At 43.9% G+C, this 25,500-nt stretch overlaps 1 protein-coding gene across 2 annotated transcripts in view; it reads left to right on the top strand.

Moving 5' to 3' along the window:
- The window catches only part of TCERG1L (transcription elongation regulator 1 like), a 96,363-nt gene that overhangs the window by 4,314 nt on the left and 66,549 nt on the right, over positions 1-25,500 (top strand). For both annotated transcript variants that reach the window (XM_074831555.1, XM_074831554.1), the window contains exon 4: positions 10,655-10,846. In XM_074831555.1, coding sequence (XP_074687656.1) covers positions 10,655-10,846 — 192 coding nt within the window. The remainder of the gene's footprint in view (positions 1-10,654; positions 10,847-25,500) is intronic.

The following is a 25,500-nucleotide window of genomic DNA, read 5'->3' as shown; positions in this document are numbered from 1 at the left end:
TTCAGAGGAGATATTCAGGTGGATCCAGCTCTTCTCCGGCAGCGTGCTTGGCGTTGGCTGCCACTCCGTCAGAACCCCCCTGAGCTCCTGACGCCCCCCCAGCCATCTTTCTAAATCTCCCCATCCCTCTCAAAACCTTATTTCGGATGGATGTGGTCCGTGCTGATCCAGGAACATCCCCGGCCGTGCGTGAGCTCCCGCGCTCGTGCGGAGCAGTGCGCACGGTGACGGCATCGCTGCAGGCTGCCGCCGGCGGGGCCCAGCAGCCTCGGCCCAAGATGCTCTGGGAAGTGTTACGGTCGTACTTGAAGTACTTCCTATATAATCTTTACACTTAATATGAAGAGTAATAAAAATACTGAGAGCAAATTGCTTAGTTAAGTGTTTAAACTGAGAAGTTAATAAGCTTTTTGTAGGCTGCGTGGCTGGATTCGTTCTGAAAGCCCGTCTTACGGCAGGTTTGCCTTCCACAGTTATCAGTAATGATATAATTGTTTTCTCAATGTATCAGCAATGTTACAAAGATAAAGGAATGAGGCATTGGAGTCTGGAGAATGGTAATGCACATAATTTAACAGCTGCAAGCTCCAGCTACTAGGTGTTATTTTCTGTAAGAAAAGGAAGCGGCTATTATTCTTGCGCATATTGCAAAACATGAATTTATGTACTTACCATTTTGTGTATCTAAAGTGAGTAGTGACATTTTATTTTCCCACCTAGGAATGATAGCTTGTTTTATGTCTACTGGATACTGCATTTTTTGTGAGGAAGGCATGGCAAGGCAGCACCTAGATATTTTTGCAGAGAAAGGATTAATATTTCTGTCTCCTGCGCTGTGCTCTCTGCCGCGTGGATGGAGTCAGGGCTGGTTTGGTCCCGAGTTCCACGTGCCCGTCTGGCATCTGTGTGTTCCGCACATGCCCGCGCGGTCAGTGGCCGCGGACTGTGGGGTGAGGGAGCACCGGCAGGACCCCTTGGTGAGACCCCTTAGGTGAAAGCCCTCCAGGACACGATGTTCTGTGCTTTTTACTATTCCTGATGCTATTTTAAATGCTTGAAGGTGCGTTCTTGCCGTTTGACATTCCTGGCCCTTGAGAGCATCGCCAACAGTGGTTCCCTGCAAAGGGCCGTTTTCTTACTGGTATGTTCCAGAAGGTTTTCCCGGGAAGCCTGGGAGAAGCAGCCTTTCATCCAGCCTCCTGTGAGGGAGGGAGCAGGAGATACAGATGGAAGTGTGTTGCCATCTCTTCACTTCTTGAAGTTCCCCAGAAGGGCTGCACAAGCTGCTGGTGGGAGCGCACTGAGCTGAGCCCACGCCTGCACCTCCGGCAAAGGCTGGACGGTAAGGGGAGCGAAGGAAGCATCCCCATAGAGGGCAGAAGTTCCATGATTTTTGTTGAGATGGTGGCTTTTGACATCCGTGTTTGCCTTCTGCTTGCTGGAGGGAGCACGAGGTCGGCGAGTTGGTGTCTCCCGTAACCGTGTGCATAGTCCCATGTCACGCGGGCTCTCTAGGAAGCCCCAGTGTGATGCGAAACCGTACGGGGTGTGGGCGCTCCAGTAGAACCAGTAATGTGGTTGTTCCTGGGCTCCTTTCTGAGGACCATAATACTCTGCAGCTCGTTTCAGGGTATCATGCTTTGAGCAGAGTCTACGTACAGAATTCTGTAGGGAGGCTCTCAGCATGCAGTAAGGGCTTCCCATCCACAGAATCACAGAACTATCTTGGTTGGAAGAGACCTTGAAGATCATCTAGTCCAACCATTAACCTCACACTGACTGTTCTCCACACCTGGACTGGGTCCTGGCCACAACCAATGTGGCAAGTGCATAGAAACCAAGGTTGCTCCTGTAAATCTTGCCAACGGCTTACTGAATAAATACCCTCAAGAGTTTCTAGGGGTTAAAGTTGTGGGCAGTTGCTCAGAAGCAATTTGGAGGCTTGAATAACCTTGGAAATGGAGTGGGTGTAGTAGAGCAGCTTCAGCTGGGTTGTTGGGTGCACGGAGCCTGGCTGCTGCCTTCTGCAATTCTACTTGGAGCAAAGGGAAATCTAACGTTTGAACAGCAAAGGAAAATCCAACATCTGAACACCTGCTTCTATTTTAAAAAGTTTGACAGTCCTCAAATGGATTTTTTTTTTTTTTTTAAATGCACATTTCAACATAAACTGCATTTTCTTACTCAAGTGAAGACACTCAAGATCATGGATGTCTTCATGGAGTCTTCAGTAATAGCTGTGAAGGTGAATGCGGAAGGCAGCATTGTCTCAAACCCCTTCTGTCCTCGGGGGTCTCCTTCAGGGAGCCTTCTGGGAGCCGTGAGCACTGGGAGGAGACGCTGAGGAGGTAAAAGCCTTTTAACAGTCTTTAACGCTCAGAGTGTTTTTTCATTTCTAATGGAGGCAATCTACTTGGAATGAAGACTTCTGGTGTTTTTCAATCTTGGTTTCCTTGAAGGAAAATAGTCTTCTTAAATCAGATATTTTATTTGCTTGCTTTTTTTTTTTTTTGAATGATTTTTCAAGAGCAAATATTTTCTGCCAAGTCAAAGCTTCATTGCTGCCTCTACGTTTCCACAGTGTGTCTTTGCTCAGTAGCAATCTTCTTGTCCTTTCATCCATTGGTGTTGAAATCAGAAATGCCAGAATGAAGAGTTCCTGTATATTCTTTCACCAAATTGCTTTAGCATTACCGATCCTATGTAGATTAAAATGACCTTTTCTTTCTTTTAATCCCACTAACCTTTAAAGAAGTGAGCCAATATTTTTGATATCAGTATTAGAACCTATATGCATATGCACATATATGTACAAATACAGTTTTCTAGGTACTTTCAGTTTAAATTTTAGACATTACAAATCTATAAAGAAATATGGCTGCTTTGTGTTAAATTTGAGTTCCACTTCCTTATGCTTTTTAACAGTTGTGAAATACATGACACAGAACCTCTGACCTTCTGTATTTCCTAAGCACAAGTTTTATATTTGAAGCACATGTGTGTGTATATATAAGTAGCCAGGTTTTGGGGCTCTCAGATTGGATTCTCTTACATTTAATGTGAATGTGCTAAAGCTCCCTGTTTGTTAAACAAGAATAGCACTGCAGGAACCTGAATATCCCTGAAATGCCATGAAAACCCTCTTTATTTGTGGAGCGTTCAGGCACTGCAGAGACGAACGCTTTATTAAGTCTCTGGGAGTACTTGACTTTAATCACAGGCTTACAAAGTTTTTGTTTTGCTTATTAAGTTTGTGCTTGCTTTTTTTTTTTTGGTGCGTTTTCTGTTATCTACCCAAATCAAGTGCAAACTTCAGCCTGGTTAAGATTTTTTTTCTTTTTCCACTTACAGAAATAAAACTACATGTAATGTGTTTCTGGGAAAGGCTTGTAGTTCTGACCCTTTCATAATATTGTCGTGCCTGGCCGCAAGACCTCATTATAAAGAAATCCAGATCTTTCAGTGATTTGCAGAGGCTGTTCTTGTTTGTGAGGAGCCAGGTATTTTTATTTATTGCATATGAGCAAAAAAGTGAGCTGTTAGCGGTGCTGTTACTGGCAGACTTGTGCAATAGCTGGAGTTTACAAATGGAAAAGACAATAAGCTTTTTTCCCTCCCTTTGGGCTGCGGAAGATAGGGATATCAATACGTTTTCCTTTGCATTGGGATAAATATGCTGTTTAAGTCAATCCATTGCTTCATTTTTGTTGACGGATAAATGCTGCTTCAGTTGCTCAGCAGCTGACATTTCAGACCCCGTGCGATTTAGGTAGCGGGGCCAGCAGGTTCTCGGTCATCTGCCTTCTGCCAGTATCAGTACTGGTGCTGTAAATGTCTGTGCTATAGGTCTTCCAAGGATTTCTGCTTGATAAAAAGTCAAAGTTCCTTGCGAGAGGCATTGGAAGCTCCCATTGAAATCATGTCTGGTGCCAAGCCCTGACATGTGGCAGGGGGATGTTGCATGGTGGGGGGATGTTGCTGGGGCGTTTATAAATTGCTGTTCAGTGAAGTTTGAATTGTGTAAGAAATCCTAGAATGGTTCGGGTTGGGAGGGACCTTAAAGCCCATCTAGTCCCAACCTCCCTGCCATGGGCAGGGACCACTAGCCCAGGTTTCTCAAAGCCCTGTCCAACCTGGCCTTGAACCCTTCTAGGATGACAGGAGGGGATTAACCAAGAACCAACCATGTCTCCATCGTCAAAGCTCAAGCCTGTCCTTTCAAGGATACACGTTGCTGAGGGAGAAAGTGATATTTTTGTCCTGATTTGGAGTGTCAGCGGTGGTCAAGTGGGCCTTCCCAAATACCTGGCATCAGCGATATCCTGCGTTAGATACTCAAACATCGTGGTGTTACATAGGGGTGGACTCATTTTAAATAACACAATTTCTCAATTTCCTCCTCCTTTTGTAAGAGTCTACATGAGGTTTTTCTGTTGGAGCCAAGTCTCTGGTCATTGATCTCTGCCAGGGGCTCACCAGCTTCCCACCACCAGCACTGCCCAGCCTGGCAAACTGGCAGGAGGGCACCACAGAACCCTCCTGGAACAGATGCAGAAAAAATAAATTTTCCTTGTTTCTGAAAAGGAAACTTATTTTTATTGGTAGTTTGTGTGTACCTTTTTTAGAGACACATTTATTCTAGGGGAAGTACCCAGCTGGAATGGCATCTCAGCCTGCTGAAGAGTATTGTTCCTGTTGACTTTGTGGCACCAGAAAATAGCTTTTAAATGGTAGAGAGCTGAGTGGAGCAAGCCAGGAGAAGAGCTCATGCTTGATCCCAAGGGCTTGTAGTAAACAGCCTTCTGATCCTATTGATGAATAAAACAATGATAAAAGTAACTTATCTTCCTAGCTGCTATCCATTTATGGGGAATTACCTAATAATAAAAAAAAATCAAATCCTAATACTGACAAAATGTCTACAGATAGAAAGTTTGCCCCTGAGCCACTAAACTTGGACCTCCCCCTTTTTTTAATACCTCTTTCCGCTTGGCATCTTGCAATCGATCTTCTACCACCCTGAGGGACAATTTATTGAGAAGGTTGAGAATTCACCCTTTAAGTTCAGGGAGTGTGTGCCCCTACTCGCCTGCTCAGAGGGAGCCGGTGGTAGCCCCCTCGAGAGGAAAACCCAAATCCAAGCAGCATCTCCTTGGAAGTACTGAAGCCAGTATATTTATATGTATCTGTATGTAGTATAAATATTGATATTATTAAAATACTCATGCCTTCAAATTTAACGCTTTTATAATCAGTAGCCTTTTAATCCTAGCTATCATTTTTTTATATATGTTATCATTTTTATCAGCTCTGCAAATGATCCAACATATAGGGGTTTCAGAAATACTGCATTTCTGACTGATGGCTGAAATACTTTTGAGAAAATATTTTTCTTTTGGTGTCCTTCTGTACCCCATCCGTGGGGGTTTCCCTTCCTGGCTGTGGGCACAGTGGCTCTGCCTGGGTCCCTGCCCCTCTGTTGGGGAGGACCAGGGAAAGCAAGAAGAAAAGGCTCATTTTCTTCTGTAAATTGTCAGGTTTTGTCATGTTGTGGGGTTTTGTTTGTTTGTTTTTTTTTTTTTACCTTGTGTTTTAATGGATTAGCTGGCCAAGACAGCTTCTCTGACACCACCAGTGCTGGTCCGGAGCGGGTGGTGGGAGCTGGTGGGGCGGAAACCACCCATCTCAGCACAGCTTTTGTTATGGTAGTCCTCCTTTTATGTCTTCAAGGAGGGAGGATCCAACAATGACAGTTGTTTTTAGCCTATTTCAACTAGCTTCTTTTTTTTCCTCCTCTCTGACAAAAGACAATTGTTGTCAGTTTTAATTCTGATAACAGTCTAATAAAGAACTGTCATCTAAAAGACTTTAGTTTGCAGACTCTGTGGATGAAGGGAAAGGGAATAAGGGATAATAAACAATAATTCACATTTCTTTTTTTTTTTTTCTTTCTTTTGGAGCTGTCTTTTCCTACATCTTTGGTGTTAAGTATTTCACGTGTGAAGTATCTTATGACGGCTGTTGCCTTTGAGCTGAGCTGACCGCAGTGCCGGGCCGGTGGCCTCACCAGGCGGGGTTATGGGCTCTGTCTCCCCGGGCCAGTGCGTGGGGGGGATGCAGGTGCCACGGAGCTGCCACGCCAGCTCTTCATTATCTCTCCCTCCTCTCGACCTGCCTGGCAGCACTCGTTGATCCAGGAATTTACGCTCTGACAAGCGCATCCCTTGCCGAAAGGCGCTGACGCTTCGCAGCCCTACGCCACGTGCAGGTCCCGTGCTGGCGGCCGCACCGGAGGAGGCAGCAGGCTCTGGCTGCGTTATCCCACAAACCCTCCATCCCAGGCTTTGGGCAGCATCAGCTGAGATTCAGTGAATATTTCTGAAACGGCTTTGTAATCACAAATGATGGACTTTTAATTTATTTTTTTTTTTAAATAGCCGCTGGGACTGTGCAGTGCTTGGATGTGGCAAAATTGGTAACAGAGGGGCTGGGCAGGAGTGTGGGTGCCTGAAGAGCAGGCAAAAAAGAAGAGGCAGCCAGGTCGGTGTCTGTGTTGGGGTGCTTTGGTCCTCACCCGAAGGAGGACTCCTAATGCCGAAGAGCTCTTACAGGGCTGTTGGGCGCTTGTGGTAGCTCGTGGGCTGGAAGGATAAGCAAAACCCAGCAATTCATTGGCTCATTAAAAAAAGTTACAAGGAACGTTATGCTTGTGTGCATTAATACTTTTTTTCTCAAAGGCAAATGAAAAGTTCAAAAGGTCTTTAACCTGCTTGAAATTTTTTTCGTGTGGGTCTTTTGGGAAAGATATTCGCAACCCTTTGATAAAGATGTTTCCCTGTAGGCAAAACTGAAGACAAAGATTGAAAGACTATAATAATCAAGTGCAATTTAAAATTCATTACATTGACCGTACAGTAAGTTTTCACAGTACCGATAACTTTTTTATCTGAAGGGGAAGGTCTTGAATTACCCTTTCTGGGTAAGAGTTGATCTTCATATCTCACAAGTGCTAGCTGTCTTGTTGAATAAAGTAATTTCTGTTCTTTTGGGTGTTTTTTCTTCGAGGAGGAAGATCTCATGGTTTCAGTTTTTAATGTGTTAGGCAACGTCAGTAGCTAGAAGGCAGGTTTTGGTGTGCTCTGGTTGCAGAGATTGTATGTGATGGTAGAGAGGGCTCTGGTGCAGACCTGGGGGGAGCGGAGGAGTTTGGTGGGTTTTGGAGAGGAGGTTGAGCACACTCTGTGCTGGACATGATACCTCTGGTGGGTCTCAGCAGGTTTGGGCTTTCTATCACTGCTGGTCTCCTTCCTCCCTGGCAGGTGATGGAGACTATGTGAGGGCAGCGCACCGTGGCGTGTGATTTAGCATGCGCCAAAGGACCACCACGTCTGTCTGTCTGTCGGGTTTGTACACCTGTGTGGGGAGGGCTCACAGCCTGCTCTCGGTGCCCTGAAAACCCTGGGAGGGAGATGCTGGCTTTGGGCAGGCGGGGTTGAGCTGCTCTCTCGAGCCGTGTGCTGGCCAGACACGGCAGCGTGGCCCAGGCTGGTTTCTCCTGCACCAGCTTGATGGTTCAGTTGTGCAGATCTGTCCCGTGAAAATGGGCCTTCTGGGTCAAGAACAGGAAACGAGGTACAATGCACCAACTTTTTGTAGACAATGCTGTGCTAGAAGAGAAGGCGTGTCAGAAACGGCTCCTCTTCTACAGCTGTGTGTGTAGACCCCTGCCCACACAGACGTTAGCAGGTAGATATTCGGCTGCCCGGTTCCACGCCTTTGCTGCATTTCCCCATTGTCGGTGAATTATCACTCAATAATCTCTCCGTTGCTTCTTCAGCTGCTCTCTGCTCTTCAGTGTTTCACATCAAAAAGGTGCTGCCCATCTTGGATGTTTTGGCCTGATCTGTTTGCTTGAGAAGTGCAGAGCTGGGGAAGGACACTGAAATGGGTTTGTTATTTCAGTGGACGAGTATTACCTTACTATCCAGGATGTAGTTTTTCTCGGCAAAAACAGATTTTGGGAAACCACCATTGCTAGGAAGAAATTTGCAGGTTTTTTTTCCCCTCAAGGGTATATTGATGATAGTATTTTACTGCTATTTTCAAGACATTTGACTCTTGAAATTCATGTAAACGTGGGGTGATTAATGATGATTCTAGAAAACCCTTTCAAGAAGTTTTTTGGAAATACTTACAGCAAAGTTTGGTTTGTTTCTAAGAAGAACTTCTTCTCTCCTGCTATGCTGAGTGCAGATGAAAGCCCCTCGCTCTCAACAAGTCACATCCTGGGCCAGCTTCCAGTAGTTTTGGCAAATCATATGTTGTGGTAGAGGTTGATAAATTGCTGAGGTGATCATTCAGTTGACTGCAAAGCAAGAGAGTGGACTTGATGACCCCCAGACACCTTGTCTGTGCTCTCCTCTCAAGTATTAACAATTATTGGGGTAGTCCTTTCTTCATGGAATTATTTAGCAAGAGAGGGGGAGAGAGAGAACTTCATCAAAGGCAGGGAAATCACCAAAACTTCTCTTTCAACTGACTGATGAATCTTTAATGAGGGGATTGATGAAACTTTAATAAGGAAGCCCTGCTTCAGGAGCATTACTCATCTGTGCTGGTGGAAGACTTCAGCTATCCAAGCAGCTAAGGCTTGCATTATTTTGCTGCTTTCCTTGGCTCTTTTTGGGGAAATTGCATCTTCTTCTCCAAAATAAAAGAATCAAATCAAAAGTAAACAACCTTTCTGCTCAGGTACCCTATAGGAAGCTAGTAGAAAAGTAATTTTTCTAGACAACATTAGTTTTCATGAGACTTACAGAAGATGTTTTGTGAATTTTTCCCAACTGGTGACAGCTCGAATTAGGAGTGAGTGCAGGCTCTTGGAGGCCAGGTGTTTGACCTAACCCAACAGTCTGTGCTAGTCCTCAGGCGAATAAACAATGAACTTGTATTAAACAGTTGGATTAGTTGGACACTGATGATTTTATAAATTTTTTTTTTTATTTCTATTGTGACTCTGTGAGAATAATCTGTTTTTCATCTATCTGTGGTTGAAGGATCAAAACTTTAATATTTGTGGGATTTTTCTTGCATGTGTGCCTGTTAATTAGTGCATATGCAGGTGTGTTAAGTGAATTCTTTTTGACATTGACAAATGCAGTATAAGTAATAGAAGGGTTTTTTTGTGATGCTTATTGAAAATATTTGACTTCTGTTTTGCTAATTCAGAGCTTACTTTGTTGGCAAGTGATTGTTTATAAAGAGTTAGGAGCAAAGCTGCCAAAAGTGAGTGTGGTAGCCTCAGGAGCCCCAATTAGCCGCAACTTAGTGGCAACAAAGCAGGTTCCTTTCCCAAACCCACTGACCCGCTCTTTCCCTGACTCCAGCTGAGAGCAAAACACCATTTGGCGTCTGAACGTCAAAACTTTTGAGGTGTCTGAAGCCAGAGCTGGATGGAGAAGCCTGGGCGAGGGGTGTCTGGGCTACGTAGCTGTGTTGGGGAATATCAGGATGTTAACCCAGGTTGCCTTACGCGGAGCAGCACCCCGACGGTCACACTCCCGGCGGTCGCAGGCCGAGGCCCCGTCTTCCTCACAGATAAGCACACAGAAAAATGAAATCCTGTGAACTCAGGAATGCCTGAAGTGAGGAATCTGATCAAATAGTGTGTGTGTTTTTTTTTTTCAGAGCTACAGTTGGCTCTTATTGCCTAAAGGATTTCCACATGAACTGAAAACATTTGCTGAATGACATAATAAGCTAATGATTGCTTAATTTTTGAATACATAGCTCAGTGTAGAGGGAGTAACAGCTGGTGTTTGTCAAATTAGGTTTTCTCCTTAAGATTTTTACCACTCATTTTCTTGTTTATTTAACATATTTAGCCAAGACTGAGCTCTGAAGGTCTTCCCTGCAAGCTTGTTAGACTTAAAGGTAAATATTACATAGTCTAAAGTGCGTTTGAGTCTTGATTTGGGGGACTTCTGACTTCCCATGTAAAACTGCTGGGAGTTTCCTGCATGGTGTGTTTTCAAGATGAAGGATACTAGTACGTAAAACTTGTAAAACTCAGGTATTTGTGTGCATAATACAGGAGAATAGCTGGGCAGATAACAGTAATGTTGGATGGTTAAAATAGCAAGTAACAAAACATTCAGATTTGAAGTCAGACAGCTTATATTTAGGAAAATTCAGAATAAGCGTAGTCATGCATCATTATGAAGCTGTGGGAGCTGAAGAAAATGCCAACCAATGCGTTCAAGTATTTGACTTTTTTATTGAGATTTTTTCATTTAAATTTAATAACTCTGCACAGTTTATAGATGACTCACTACTGTCTTGTCCCTCTAGGTTATAATGATATGTTCACATATATGGGGTTTTAATATCTGAAAATGCACCAACCACAAGCTAGGACTTTAAGAATAATGGTTAAGAAAAGGGGCTTTGAGAGTCCTTATAAAATTGTATTATATAATATATCCAAAATCAAGTGTCTCACTAAGGGGGACATACAAACAGCGGAGGCCACATGGGAAGCATTACAGACTTGTTCCACCTTGCGTTGAAGTTCAGAGTGCTGAAAAACATCATGTACATAAATCCACTGGTTTCCGCTTAAAAATAAAACGTGTTGTGTCTCACCCTTCTGCAGGTGGTTGCCAGAATAGCCTTAAACCGGTCGGTGGCAATCAGACCCTGGCGCTGGCTGCTGCGGCCACCACCGCGGTGGTGTCGGTGGAGCCTGAAGCCCCGCAGGGACCGTCAGCCACGAGCCACATCCAGCCCTGCCACGTGCTGACCTTCTCACCTATCAAAATTCCGGTTTTGGCTTCGCCTTTTCCAGGTAAGGTGGCCCTAATGAGCGTTATATTTACTTTGCAACAGAGAGAGGCTGCTGAGCGTGAGTTTTGGTGTGCTTTGGTAAAGATTCAGGGGATATAGGTGGCATTAATAATCTGGAATTAAAGTTATTTTTTCTGCTGCGGTTTAGGGGTGTTTTCTGAAATTGTGTGTTAAAATTGAGTTCAAAACTCCATCTACATTTGCAGTATTTATGTCGCTGTGACACTTGTAGGCAGTAGACGAACTGAGCTGTGTCCTCTGTCATCTTAGTGACTTCTGGAAGAAAATGGGGTCTTAGTGGCACCAAGTCTTTGCAACAGATCCTCAGGTTGCAATGTTGGCAGTTGAAAGGCATCTGCTCTCCATACAATAATATTTGATGAAGACTTAAGTAGATTGTTTGGGTGTTTATAATTATAAAAGATGCTGAAAGAACGTAGCCATAGTTTTGTATTTTTCCTGGTAGGTTTAGATGTGGTTGCTTACTGGAAAAAACACTATTTTCTTAGCCTGACTTTGTGTAACAACCTTCTGAATATGGCAGGTGGGGATGTACTATGGCACCCCCGACGTGCTGTGGAAGGTGGACTGATTCAAAGTCTTCAGGGTAATTTTTGAAGCTGTTTCTACTTTGAATGCTTAAGGCTGTATTTTAGAAAGTTATGTACCAATTAAGTTAAAAATTTAAATTAGGGTGCGTTTTCCATCTTTTTGATATGTGAAGTGTAACTGAACGAGGTACAGTGAGATTGAATTCTGCAGGAGGCACGCAGTTGTGATTTTCGGTGTTCAGATGAAATCTTTTTATGAGGAATGTGTCTTAGTAATTATTGTTCCTGTTGAGCAGTCATTAGAATCACCCGGATACGTGCCTGTCAAGGGCGCACGGCAGTGGTTTTGCGTTCAGGGAGTCTGAAGAGCAAACTGACCCATAGGAACAAAGGTACAAGTCTTTCAGGCTTTGTCAAGAAGGGACAGTGCTGAAATAAGAACAGAAAACAGAGTTAATCGCTGCTGTAGGGCAGGGAGTTGGTGGTGCTTCCCACGCAATATTATTTGACCCACGGAAACCATTTTGTCTGTTTGTAAGTGAGCGTCTTAGAGGAGAATCCAAAAGGGGGGGGGGGGGGGGGGAATCATTCTTTATGTGTGCTGAAAAGCACAATTACATGCCAGATGTGTTCTTCCCTGAATTGAGATGCTCGGGCAATCGGGGAAGGAGCCGTCGCAGGACTTTTGATTTACGGCTGCGGAGGTGAGCTCTGCGTGGAGTGTGTTAGACATGGTCGAATATTATAATGCCGGGAGGCTCTGCCACTTCGAGAACTGGCTCAGCTCTGCAAGGATAAACATGTCAGGCCATGATAATTGTTGCTTTCCTTTCGAATGAGTGTACGATAGGCTATCAAATATCACACTCTGAGTGCCTGAGCAATCATCCTATTATCAATCATTCACAACAAACCACACACTTCTGGGTGTTTTCTCCTACAGAATATATAGTAGCTTTTTAGGGAAGAAAGCTTGAAAATGCCCGGTCCATGTGCAGTAAACTTGAGAGCCAGCTAACAGTTTTTCTCTATTAATCACCGTCTCTGGAGGGAAGGCTAGTGCCTTTGCAAAGGCTTACATAAAACATTTTTATGAAATTCCTTTTTATTTTGCTGGCAGAGAAGAGGACTCGAAGGTGTTGGATTTAGATTATCTTTGTCAACACCAGCTTGAAGAACAGCTTCCCCAGTGGGTGCTGGGCTGGGGGGGGGCCGGGACCGCTCCGGAGCTGGGCCAGCATCCTCTGGCTGGGCCCGGGAAGGTACAACCACAGCCACTGGCTAAGAAAATGGGTGAGGGCTTCTGCAGATGCTAATGAAGGAGCTGGGCTTTTGATGGGTGCGAGTGAAAACAGGGGACAAGCACGCATGGAAGCTGCCCCTGCTCTCCGTTGCCGAAATGCAGCAGGCGAGGTGCTGAAGCTGGGTTTAACTTCATCAACAGGAAAAAATGGTCAGTTGGCCAAAGGCAGCTCTCTACTGTCAGAAATAAATGTCTCTATTGCTGTGTAAGATGCTGGGAAAGCATCAAGAAAGCGTAATCTAACGTACAGATAATCCCAAGTGTGGAGCGGGCTTTATAACCCTGTTGGCCTCTCAGTTAAAAACATCCGTGCGTTGGCGTTTATTAAAGATGACTTATTGTTCTCAAAGAAAATTACATCTTGGAGAAAGCATAATCTGTGGACCCTGGGGGCAGCTGCGTTTTTCTTGATCCATGTGTGATTTATAAAGTAACATGGTAATTAATGAACTTCCCATGTTCTCCTTGTCTAAAGTTTATGCAAGGCAGTGTTCACATAATAGGAATGAACTTGGGAAACAAAGGATTAATTTATTTCTAACTTAAATCTGCATGTATATTGGTGCCTATAAGGCTGAACGTTGTGTGCTTCGTTATATGCTGTTAATTGATTATACTGGAGATCGGTGTTATAATACTACCTTGTTTCTAATCACAGTGGTTTGTTCAATCAATAATCTTATAATTGAGTATGTACTTTTGAGGGCTTTTAATATGATTAGTTTTGCAGCCTTACAGTTTGGCTGTGTTACTTTCTGCCAGCCTTATTAGTAAACTTGGCGAGAAATTAGTAAACTTAGCAAGAAATAGCAAGTTAGTGAAACAAGGCGGGCTGTTGGGGAGGTATGGCAGCGGTGCTGGCTGGGCGAGGATCCCAGCTCTGGGGTTTTTCCTGCCTCGCAGAGGGAATTTCTTGGTGCTTCCTTGAAGCAATTTGCCAGGTCCTGGTGTTTAAGGAGAACTCAGAGTATCCAGAATGCAGTGGTAATTTTTACCAGTTCATTTTAATACAATTTATTTCACATCTTGTAAAAGAAAAACAGAAATAGAGCTACTTTAGAGTACAGGGTATTCGGGGAATTTAAAACCTTTTGCAGCCTTTCCCTGTGCGGGATGCTGGGGAGGATCCTGCGGGGTCTTTGGCCCCAGGGATAAGCAGACGGATGCGCTGGTTGAGAGTGGGTGGCGCAGGTTTGCTGTGCCCTTGGCTCTGTGATGGGAGAAGCTTCTGTAATTGTATTCACCTTTGGGTATTAGTTTGGCAATGCTGATCCTAGAAACGCTTAATGATGAAATAAATTTATGGAAAAGAAGAAACATAAAATACCCCATAGTGAAGGTTGAGGAGACTGTTTGTCTCTATGTGAACTGATCTGTGATTTTCTGGAGGACTAAGGTTGCATGTTACAAGATAATGCAAAACAAAAATATAAGCAAGGCTCTGACCACTGGTGAACAGTCAAAAAAAAAAAAAAAAAGCCAGAATCACACAACTTTTTCTCGCTGTCAAAAGTTCCTGCTCAGATGTTTATCTATCCACCTGGTTTTAGGTCGGGGACTCGGCGCCTCTGTACTGAGGCTAAATGCCAGCTCAGAGCACGACATCCCTGCCCGGACCAAAACCAACCATCCTGGGGGTTGGGGGGCTGGGAATGTTCCTGTTTTCTAGCCATAAGACTTTTCCTTTGGCCCAAGAGCCTGCGGTAGCCACAGTCCCTCCTAGTATAGTACATTAATTTTCTGCTGTTAATGCTTCTGGACTTGAGATTTAAACAGTTAATACCCATTAAAAATCAGAAACCCAACTGAGTTTCAGTATGATGTGATCATTTGAATAAATCGATATTACTAATCCTTGTCTTGGTGCTAGGGAGGTTGACATGGAATACCAGTGATGGCCTTGTTTCGTGTTTGGGTTCATTTGCTGCTCATAGGACTGGAAATGGTTGTTTCTGATCTGTAAAAGATGGTTTCTGATGTTGCCCTGATTCGGAGCTGTGTAAATGCATTGTGCAGTTCGTGTAAGAGTTAAGTCGCTGCTGAAAGTGAGGAGTTGGAACGATATTGCAAGCGGAAAGCGAGGGAGCAGTGTTGCGTCTCTCCTTCCCCAGCCTTACCTGCACTTTAAAAAAGCTTGACTTTGATGAATGTGCATGGAGAATGTGTGTATTGAGGTTTGCTTTTTTAAATTTTATTTTTACTTGTAGTAATTTCAGATAGAGCAAATCTGTGTTTCCTAGCCACTTGAAAGGCACATTATTCCTCCCTACCCTTCAAAAACCATATCAGTGGTCATGTTCTTCGTGGACTGGGGTGAGAAGACCACCGAGTGCCTGGTGTCCTAACTCCAGCTCAGGAAAATCTGCGGGGATTTTGATTTGAATGGCCGTAGGGTCACATCTACAGATAGGGACTAGGTGTTGGATAAGACTGAAAAATCTTGAAATCCTTGTATGAGGTGTTGCAGAAGATTAAAGCTAAGTGCAGACCAAATGTGATGTGGAAAGTTAATGGTGCCTGGAAACGGTGAGGCTCCAGGATATTACAGAAAAAAGTTGAAATAAAAAATTAAAGAAAAATGAAATAAAAATTAAAATAGGATGCGAAGTCTATTTGAACTGTGGCAGCTGGTGATGCTGGCTCCTCTAGCTGTGCCCCAGGGAGATGTAAGGGGAAGTCTTGGGGGTCTGGGCTTCTGTTTACAACAACTGGGGAAAGCGTTCTCCTCCTGCTCTGCGCTTTTCAGGACTGGGTTGGTTTGGTTAGCCTTTTCTCATTTGGTTAAAAAAAACCCAAAAAAGTGATGTGGAAATATGTGGGGAAAATCCCAGAATTCCATTCCAGAGGGCGGCTTGATTAATTTCTGGAGAAATATGGTACTTGAAAGTTTTGCAGGTAAAAACTGATGCACCTTAGACTTGATTTCCAGATTTTCTCCTCTTCAGCCATTTCCGCCTCAAAACTGCTGATCTCAAACCAGTCCCATGGTGATCGGTTTTGTAATACAGTTGTGAGGTGCTTGTACAATGCCAGACACACTGGTCTGTTTTCTGTCTGCTAGAATATGGGATTCTGTCTTAATTCATTGTAGCATTTTCCCACAAAGTCTCAGCGTGCTGCATTGACGCCAGTTTTGTTTGCGAAAGTCCCTTTTCCCCCTCATATTTTTAAACAACGTTAAATGTTTCGATTTTCCTTCTTTGATGGGGTCTTTGATGTGCTTGTTTTCTTCTATTGAGGTTTCACTGGTTTTAACATGGTGTCTATTATCATTCCCTTATGGTGAGTTCTGCTTCTGACGTGCTCAATGTGGACCGGTGGCGGTAGCCCCTCGGAGAGCTTGGCCAGAGCAGTTTTCCTAGTTTTAAGCTGGTAACAAATAAGAAATAAGCGGTGTCAACCACATAGTATGTATAGTAATGTGAGATAAAATGCTGAATTAACAAAAAAAAAATAGTGCCATCTTCTAATGATTAATATCCTGGATATTGTAACTAGACTTCCTTCTGAATGTGGCTAAAGTTGTAATTATTAGGGGCTCCTGCAATGATAAAATTAATTCTTTGGCACCACTTTCACTTTCTTGTACCTACTGTTGAGCCTCCAGTGGTTGGTTTTGAGGGAGGTCTGTGTTCTGGTCAGCCAGCGTTTGCTCTTGGAGAGAGGGGTGTTCAGGGTGGTGGTGTGTAACCTGAAATGCTCATGCTGCAATTATCAACTTCTGGAGGATCATAAGATGGAGTTATTTTACCTTACGCTTTATCTATGATGACTTGAGATGAGCCTCAACCCAGCTGGAGATACAATATCAATCCTGTTGGCTAAACAAATGTAGAAATGTTGGCAGCTGAGTCATTCATAAGCTGTTCACTGAAACATCTTTGTGTATCCAACATGGCCATGTGAACGTTGTCTTTAATCATTAGTGTCTGGTGGAAAAAAATATCAAAATTTCAATACTAAGCAACACCCTTATCCCTGGAAAAAAAGCAGAGGAAAACCAGCTCGGTGGGAAGCATCACTTGCTGTTCAGTTCTCCCTCCAAACAGGTTTTGTTCCAATGCAGAGATGGTCTGTGGTGGGGGCAGCCTTGTCTTGGGGCTCATGTGGGGGCACATTCACTAGAATAAAACTCAAGTACCTGGGGATGGAGCTGTTCAGAAGCACCGTGCAGTGCGAAGGGTCTTAGCACGATGTTTCTGTCCTCTCTGCTGAGCGTGGGGACAACTGCTCTCACATCAGTGAGCTAAAATGGAGAAGGTTCCAGCAATGCTACTGAAGCTGTGTTTTGGGGCATTTGTTCCCTTTTTCCTTTCTTCTTTTTTCACCCGCTGGTGGTTCTGCTCATACATGTACCAGACAAAATGTTCCCTTAAATATTTAATATCAGCCTTGCTGTTAACTTCAGTTTTGTGCCAGATTTAACATAAAGACTAAATAGGAGCGTGTAGAGATGCAGCTACTCAGTGATCTGGGCTGCATCTTCACACTTATTTGCTCTGCTGGTAAAGGGAAAACTTAATTTTCCAGCACTATCAAGCCAAGTCTTTGAAGAGAACTCTATCTTAAAAAACCCAAAATGCAATAAACTTTGGGAATGTAAACAGTTATGTGGAGTAATTGAGGTATGGGATATCTAGTAGTCTTTAATACCACTTTTATGGCTACTGTATTAGGAATTGGGGTATTTATTTCTTACCCTCACATACGATTTCTTAATTATTCGAGTGAAAAAGGTAAGATATGAGTCTGTGGTTATGGACTCTGTAAATTAGCAGTGAGTACAAATATTAAAAAAGGCACCATCTGCCATATAAACCATTTGCCACCTGTTCCCTTGCTTTCGGAATTATCTAATGGTTTAAATTTAATGTTTTAGCCTGCCACAGAACAGCTGGGAAGTGACTAAGTATTTTTCCTATCAGTACCTTAACGGCCAAGCAACATTATATGTTAAAACCAACTCTTAATGCCAGCGTTTTTCTACATGCTCTTTCATGTGTCTGTCAGCTTGCTTCATTAGCAAATTCTGCTGATACAAAACACATTTTCATAACAACAATTACTCAATTATTTTTATGGTGCTTTTTGGAAGAAACAGCTTCTCTTCCTCAGCAAACAGAAGTGATGGGTATCGTCAAAAGTGGTCACAGCACTTAGTAAGGGTTCGGCGCACGGCGGGGGGAAGGTGGTGTGACAGCAGGGTTCCTCGTGTGAAACCCTTAAGCTCGGCCTAACATCTTCCCTCTCCAGTGCCTTACTGCCATCGTATGTGAGACTGAATGAGTGAGGCGAGGTAAAATTTGTCTCTAAGAAATATTTTTTTCTGGGAAAAGGAATTTAAGAAATGAAGGAGTAAGGTTAGACATCTCTAGTGCCTTCCAGTTACCTGGAGATTTGTTCTGCTCATCTCCTCCCAGCACCCAGCTGCTGGGGTTGGGGTGGTCCAGCAAGCTGAGGAAAGCTGGACTGAGGAAATTTGCTCAACCACTGCAGAAACTACAAACGCTTTTCTGTCTTTTCATAACAACGTTAACAACCAATGTAATCCAGTGAGTAAATGCTTGGAAGGCTTGTGCAGTTCTGGGCATTGGGATCGTTTCTCCGTGCTCGGCCGGTCTGGGTGCGCTTTGCAGGGCTCTGTTTCTCCAGGAACTCATTCTCACCATTAAGACGGTTCACTCAGTGGTAATTTTCCTTGTGCATTTGTTATTTAAGATAGTCTGGCCACTGTGTATACTGGAATTCCTAGATGTTAGGTGAGCAAGAAATAACGATATTGGAAAATCAAATGAGCAATTCCAACTATTCCAACCAGAAATGTGATGTTCATCTACTCAGGAAGCTTTTTTTTCCCCTTCCTGGGTGTCCGACATGTCTTGCAGTAAAACAGGCTTAACTTTGAATACTGAGTAGTTCTAACAAGCTTGTTGTAAATGATTGCCCAGCTTTAATGCTGTGTAACGAAGCAAGCAAATGAATGCTTATAGTTATTAAAGTGATAACTTCCTACTTGAGCTAATATTCAGCATAAAATTACTTTTCTGTTTCATATCTGTGTGGGCACGTGCAGGGGAAGGCATGCATGTACAGTCCGTTTCTGAGCTAAAATAATGCCAGAGATCACATTTAAATGAGTATCAATTTTCTCCTCCCTTTGGACAGTTAATCTCTGCTGGAAACTGCAAGCGCTCAGCTGCCCAATTAAGACTTTCGAAGAAGTGGGATGGTCGTTCCTAAGATGGTTCTTATTGTTTGTGTGATAATTCAGCCATTTCATGGGGTTACCAAGGCAAACATATTGCATGAGAAGGACAGACCGAGGGATATATCAGACAGAACCTTTTGATATTGCAACTTTTTTACACCGTCCCCACTGAAAAATAAAGCCAATCGTGGAGCGTTTATCGGTGCAAATGTGTGGATGGACCAAACTGGCTTTATGGGGCATGATGCAGTTAGTCTACGCAAATAGCCGGTGATTTCCAAGGCGTTATGATGATGTCTGTCTGAGCCTATCTTATGTATCTATGGGAAAAGACATCTCTAATCCTCCTTTTCCTGGAATATCATTGACATGACTAACTAGAAGTAGAAGGGAAGATCTGGTGGGATAAAAATACTCTTGCAGGGGGAATGTACTGCTGTGGTACTTCATCTTATCTTTTGCAATAATCCTACGGCCAAGCTGGTATCAGTTTCAAATTAGTCCTGCTTCCTTTACGCCATGTTCTTGGGTAAACAGCTATTTTCTCTAGGGTGAACCAGAAGGAACCGCTTCAGTGTCTTGTATGTAATATCAAGATATTGACAATAGCAAAAACGTAATTAAATATTTCAAGTAGTAGTTAGAAAAGACAAACAACCCAAATCCTTTCATTCATGCCCAACTGTTTGCTTGGTAAATGTCATGGAAGTCAGACTTAATTTATTATATGTTTAACTGCTTGATAAAACAAGTAGTAGGTTTTTTTTCTTTGAAAAATGCCAGTGCACTGCTGTAGAAAGAGTTTAAATCAGATTTCACGTGTTAGTAATAGCATTTACACTGTTAAAATACCTGCGGGGTGGTTTTTCCCCATTCAAGAGACAAGCGAGTGGTGCAGACCTAGGCAGTTATTGCTGCTGATACTTGGAAGATTAATACTCACATAGCAGCTAGCAATCTTCCCCGTGGAAAGCAAAGGCACTTTGAGTAACTTTGTCTGAATCGGTCACGTTTTGCTCTTTCCCCAGCAGGACAGGCCTCCTGGGCTGTGGTGGGCCACAGTGCTGCCAGCCCCCTTGCCATGGCACACGGAGAGTCAGCTAAAAGCACTGCTTTTCTTCCTCTTTTATGCTTTGTGATTATTTGTCCACCCTCAGAGTATTTTAATCTCTGTCTCAGGAGTTTTGAAATCCTGCCTTGCAGGGATGTGGGTGCCCTAACTCTCTCTTGATCTCTTACCTAAGACAAGGGGTTGTAATGGGGGCAGGACTGGTGGGGTCTCTGCCGGTCTTGCTGCTTTACGGGCTCAATTCCTCCCACCTGTGGCAAACGGAACCACTGGGGATCCATAGGGGAGAAGTCTCCTCTCCATACAGCTCCTGAGATGTTAACCTGCCTACCACTGTTCCTGAAACATCATCCCTGGGGCTGTTTCATGTGTCGGTGCGTGTGTTTCACACCCTTGCTCAAACATTTCATTTCAAATCAGTTCAGGGCCGCCTCATTCGCTACCAGAGATACCAATTCCATTCCCCCCCCGGAAGACTTTTCAATAAGGGATTCTCCTGCTTCATGTTTTTTCTGTTGCAGACTCAAATTTAGTTGAGATTTCTGTAGCTTAAAGCAGAGTCTTAGCTAAGCTTAATATATTGTAAGTGGAGCAGAAGTCTTGGAAGAAAAAACCAAATTAACTGAAACGAAGAAATAGGTCTTGCACGGAGAATGTAATAGTTTCAAAGAGTTGTTAGATTGCTCCCCTCCAGGAAAAGTTGTAAGGAGGAGAATTAGTTTGCGATCATCAGTTTTAAATCAGAGCTGAAGGAACACTTTGTTTTGGTGGCTGCTGTTGTTTCCTTAAATTTATTTATGCAATTTAACCATTAGGAACTTTACATGCATTGCCAAGGCTTGATACAGTTCTGATGTAATGTTGCTGCAATGCAAAATAATTCCAGTTATGGTGGCACAAAGCCATCTTCTCTGAACTGCTTATTGGTACCCGCCAGAAATATTGGGGAGATTTTGAGAGCGGTTCAAAGGAGCAAATTTTGCTGAGGTCCATGTAGGAGATGGAAGGATGTAACAGGAGTGATGTTACTTTGTGTGCATTTCTCTTGCACTAGAGAAAAATTTCAATATATCAGTGAGAAGAAAAATGCGTGCTTTTTTTACAAAAATTATTTTTCATAATACATTCAGCCAACTTTATTTTTCAGATTTTTTTTGGGGAGGGTGGGGGGCTTATTTTAATATTGTGAAGCTGTAGTGTGGGTCTCAACTAACGTGTTCTCAATGTTTGACCTGAATTTGTGTGGTACTGAATCAGGTCTGGATGTAGCGTAAACTTAGAGCAAAACCAGCGTCTGATGGAGGAAGAAATTCTGTGGTCTCAGTGGATTTATCTCTTCTACAAGAATTTGCATCCGCAGAATCTTACACCTTCTGGTAGAAAATTTTCATTATGGTATGTTAGAGAAGGAAATAATTTCACAGCCTTCCCTGAAATAGAATGGGTTCTCGAAAGGCTAATAGTTTGTTAATTTTCTTCTAAAGAGTTTGTCTAATGTAATTGTGAACTGAGTAAATGCCGTGACACAAAAGCGTCCTTCCGATAATTTAAGAATGCCGTTACCTTTAATCTTGGATATTAAAAATAATATAGAAATACCCGTTTGGAAGATTATTTTAAGGCAACCCAACGTAAATATAAATTTCAGGGAATCGCAGCAGTTACGTGCTCTTGCTCAGAGCAGTTGGGGGGGTCTGCAATGCTGAGAGCTTGGGGTGGGTCCCTGCCAGCCCTTCTGCTGGTGGTGGCTTTGGTTCTCCAGCCCTGGGCACACGTGGGTGGCTGGCACATCCCGAGGGAGGACACAGGGAATGGGAGGCTTTGTTGTAGTAGTAGTAGTAGTAGTATTAATCCAGTAAAACAGCTATGCCCGTTCAACCTCTTAGGTGGTGGGAAACAAATTTATAGCAATTTTCATGGTATTTTTAACCAGATATGGTTAGGAATCAGTGGACGTTTTCTGATTGACTTCATGTGTTTCTCAATCAGGCCCCAATATATAAGTGTAAATAAATTTAACGAGGTAAAATGAATCTTAGTTCATTGGCCAGAATATAAATAAGGAAAATTAATTAAATTCCACAATTTTAAGTGTGCCATAGATGCTTCCCTGGAGTAGCTAAATAGAATTTCATTGATTTTATTGCAAATTTAGTTCTGTTTACCACATGCAAAGCGCGACAATGGTGTTTCTGCAACGGAGGCAGGAGGTCTGGCAGCCCCCGGGGAAGGGCTGGTGTCAGCACCACACCGAGCCTCGTCCTGCATGGGAGGCAAACACGGGGGATTGGGGTAAAGGACTTTCTCTGAACTGAAAATCCCAGCACCAGTGGTGGGGAGTTTCCGTCTGCCGCCACGCCTGGAGCTCCTCTGGACACCGGCTGGCAGCCATGATGTAAGGCGAAGGCAGATGACGTCATGACACAAAAATCTGGAATAAGATATGGGGATGAGAACTATTCAGCCAAAGGTTTACCAGAGGAGCCCTGCTGTTTGGTCTGAGGAGCTGGCAGCAGATAGCCCAGTGCAGAGAGTCCGTCTGTCTTGGGTTTGTTTTGCGGAACGGATAAAGCAGCAGAGAAAAGTCTGACCAGACCCCCACGGTTCCAGGAAAGAAAAATCCTCCTGCCAGGCCCTGTATCATGTCAACTTCCCACCGTGATTTCAAGAAACAGTTATTTTTTAAAATCTTGGTGCAGATGCCATCATAAAAGTTGTGTGAGAATTGAAAAAAAGAGATAATATCTGGTTTCTACTTTGCTGGTTTCAAAATTCCAAACCTAATTTATAACTTCCATCCTCCTAGAAATAGATGTTTGAAGATTTTACTCCAAAATACAAAGGATTAGTTCATGCAGAAATAATTACTCTGATGCGATGGAGAGAAAGTAGAAATTCAGTAAGTTTGATACTGCATAATTTAGTGTCTTCTCTCAGAATGGCAGCGCTGTGGGAAGGGACCTGGAGGTCCTGGTGGGCAACAAGCTCAACATGAGTGACCAGTGTGTGCTGCTGTGACAAAGAAAGCCAACGGGATGTTGGGTTGTGTCAACAAGGGCATCGCCTGCAGAGGTGAAGAAGTCATTAACCCACTCTACTCGGCGCTTGTCAGAACACACCTGGAACAGTGTGTTCAGTTTTGATCCCTGCTGTACAAAAAAGCTGTGGCCAGGCTGGAGAGGACCCAGAGGAGGAACACAGAGATGATCAATGGGCTGGGCAGCCGCGTGAGGAAAGTCTGAGAGATTGGGATTGTTCAGCCTTGAGAAGAGAAGGCTCCAGGGAGACTTTATCACTGTGTTCCAGCATTTAAAAGGTGGCTACAAAGAAGATGGAGACTCCCTTTTTACAAGGAGTCACATGGAAAAGATGAGGGGTAGTGGGTACAAGTTACTCCCGGGGAGATTTAGATTGGACACAAAAGGATAATTTTTCACAATGAGGATAATTAGCCACTGGAATAATCTCCCTGGGGAAGTGGTGGGTTCCCCAACACTGGACACTTTCAAGATTCAGCTGGGTGGGGAGCTGGGCCAGCTTGTCTAGACTGTGCTTTTGACAAGAAAGGTTGGATCAGATGATCCTTGAGGTCTCTTTCAACCTGGGATTCTGTGATTCTCTGAATTACATCCTATTAAATTAAGAGATTGAAATTTTATGCAGGAGTTAGTTTTCATAAGGCTGGAAATAAATCAGACAAGTTTTTTGCAAATGGGACCATATTAAGGAGCAGCGAGAAGCGTTACTGGAGATGAAAGGTGTGGGGTGATCATCATCATCCCTTTCCCGTCCACAGTGTGGGCAGGTGCTTCCCAGCAGGATGGGTGCAGGATGGGTGCAGGATGGGTATGCTGCAGCCCTCCTCCATGTTTGCTGGTGCATCTCGGTGCACTATCTGCTTTGGGAACTACCACGCTTACAGCCTCGGAGACTCTCAGTTACCTGTGAAATGTGCCGAGCCACACTCGGCAGAAATCATTGCTCTTGGCTTTGGGGACCTACATCCTTATTTTCCAATTTTATATGATGGATGGCGTGAATAATTCAAAAGGCGCCTTTCATCCGATACCAGCTGTCATGTTCTTGGGTTCGGGAGGTCCCCCTGCACACGGAGGTCACCTGGGTTAGGTGCTACTGCACTGAGAAACTTGCCAAAAATCTGATATTAACTTTCCTTTCCGTTTGAGGGAACTGCGTTACACTCTGTAATGCAACAGGAGCCAGCAGTGCCGCAAGTGATCTCGGTGGAGCTTCAGCTGTGTGTCCCTAGAAACACACACGGACTGCTGCTAGACAAACACAGCGGCTCAAATGCTGCTTCTCTGAGCCATCAGTTACATCTCATTTGTGTTTTACTGAAGAGTAAAACAGTAATGCTGCAACTGTGCCCTGTAAGAAAGGAAGTTAATAGGAGGTAATTTTTAAAATGAGAATCCAGAAGAATTTAAATTGTTGATACTTTAACACCAACGTTAATAGTTGTGTTATTTTAAATATCAATAAATCCAGTGTTGAGAACATCCTGGTTCAGTTGTGGATCTATAAGATGCGATGGCAGAACATAGAAGAGTTTAGTGTGCTGCTTTTGTCCAAGCAGGTCCTGGTGTGGGGACATGGCGCGGAGGCCGTGGTTCCATCCTCTCTCCAGCCCAGCCCAAGCAGGAGAGGTGTTCCAGAGGAAGGATGGCGACAGTGAGCGCTTCGCCGTCCCAGCAACCCACGTTGGCTCCTCTAGCGTCACGCAGATGAGATCTGGGATCTTTTGTCCCAGTATCCATCAGCCGGGAAAGCGTGGGGCAATACCCCGCACCCGTTGCCTGCCCTCCCAGGAAGGGGAGGAGGAGGTGGTGCCCCCCAGGCAGCTGCCTGCGCAGCCCTCCTGCTCGACGGTGCTTGAGAGGGACTCGTGGCTGTGGAGATGATTGGGCAGTGGCCACCCATCATCTTCGCTGGCTGCAAAGCTTGGGCTGGAGATAGTCCACAGACCCAGAGCCCTGCGGCAGCCCCCGGCACTGCCAGCTGCTGCGCCTCGTTCGTGTCTATATAACCAATTTTTGTTGAAGTGAGCAGAAGAGCTTGGTTTCGCTTCACACCTTGCTTATTTTGATGGTAAATCTGGAGGATGATTTAATTCCCTGGGCTTTGTAAATCACAAAAACTAAGCATGTGGATTTCATTCACTTTTAACGAACGAGCGGTCTGACTTTCTGTGCAGCATTGCACAAATCCAGCTCCAGCTTTTGTTATGCCTGGCAGGTGCGCTCTGTTTACTGTAGGCAAAGATGATTTTGCTCGGGGAATGGTGGTGTTTGAATGTTTTTTTTCTGAATTAGCATATTGTTTGCTTTCCAGAGGATCATGTTCATTGGGCTGCTTGTGTTTAGAAGGCTGCAGTCACTTAGGAAAGGATAAAGATAACTGTCCTTTTGCTCCTCACTGTAGGAGGACTCGGTACCATTGTGTATGTTTCCTCTGCAAACAGCGCTGGCCATGTGTTCCCAAGGTGTGTGACAGGAATTAATTT

This window comes from Strix aluco, chromosome 7, assembly GCF_031877795.1.
Source record: "Strix aluco isolate bStrAlu1 chromosome 7, bStrAlu1.hap1, whole genome shotgun sequence".
Lineage (NCBI taxonomy): Eukaryota > Metazoa > Chordata > Aves > Strigiformes > Strigidae > Strix > Strix aluco.
Note: the sequence above shows the minus strand (reverse complement) of the source record. Positions and strands in the feature narration are given on the sequence as shown.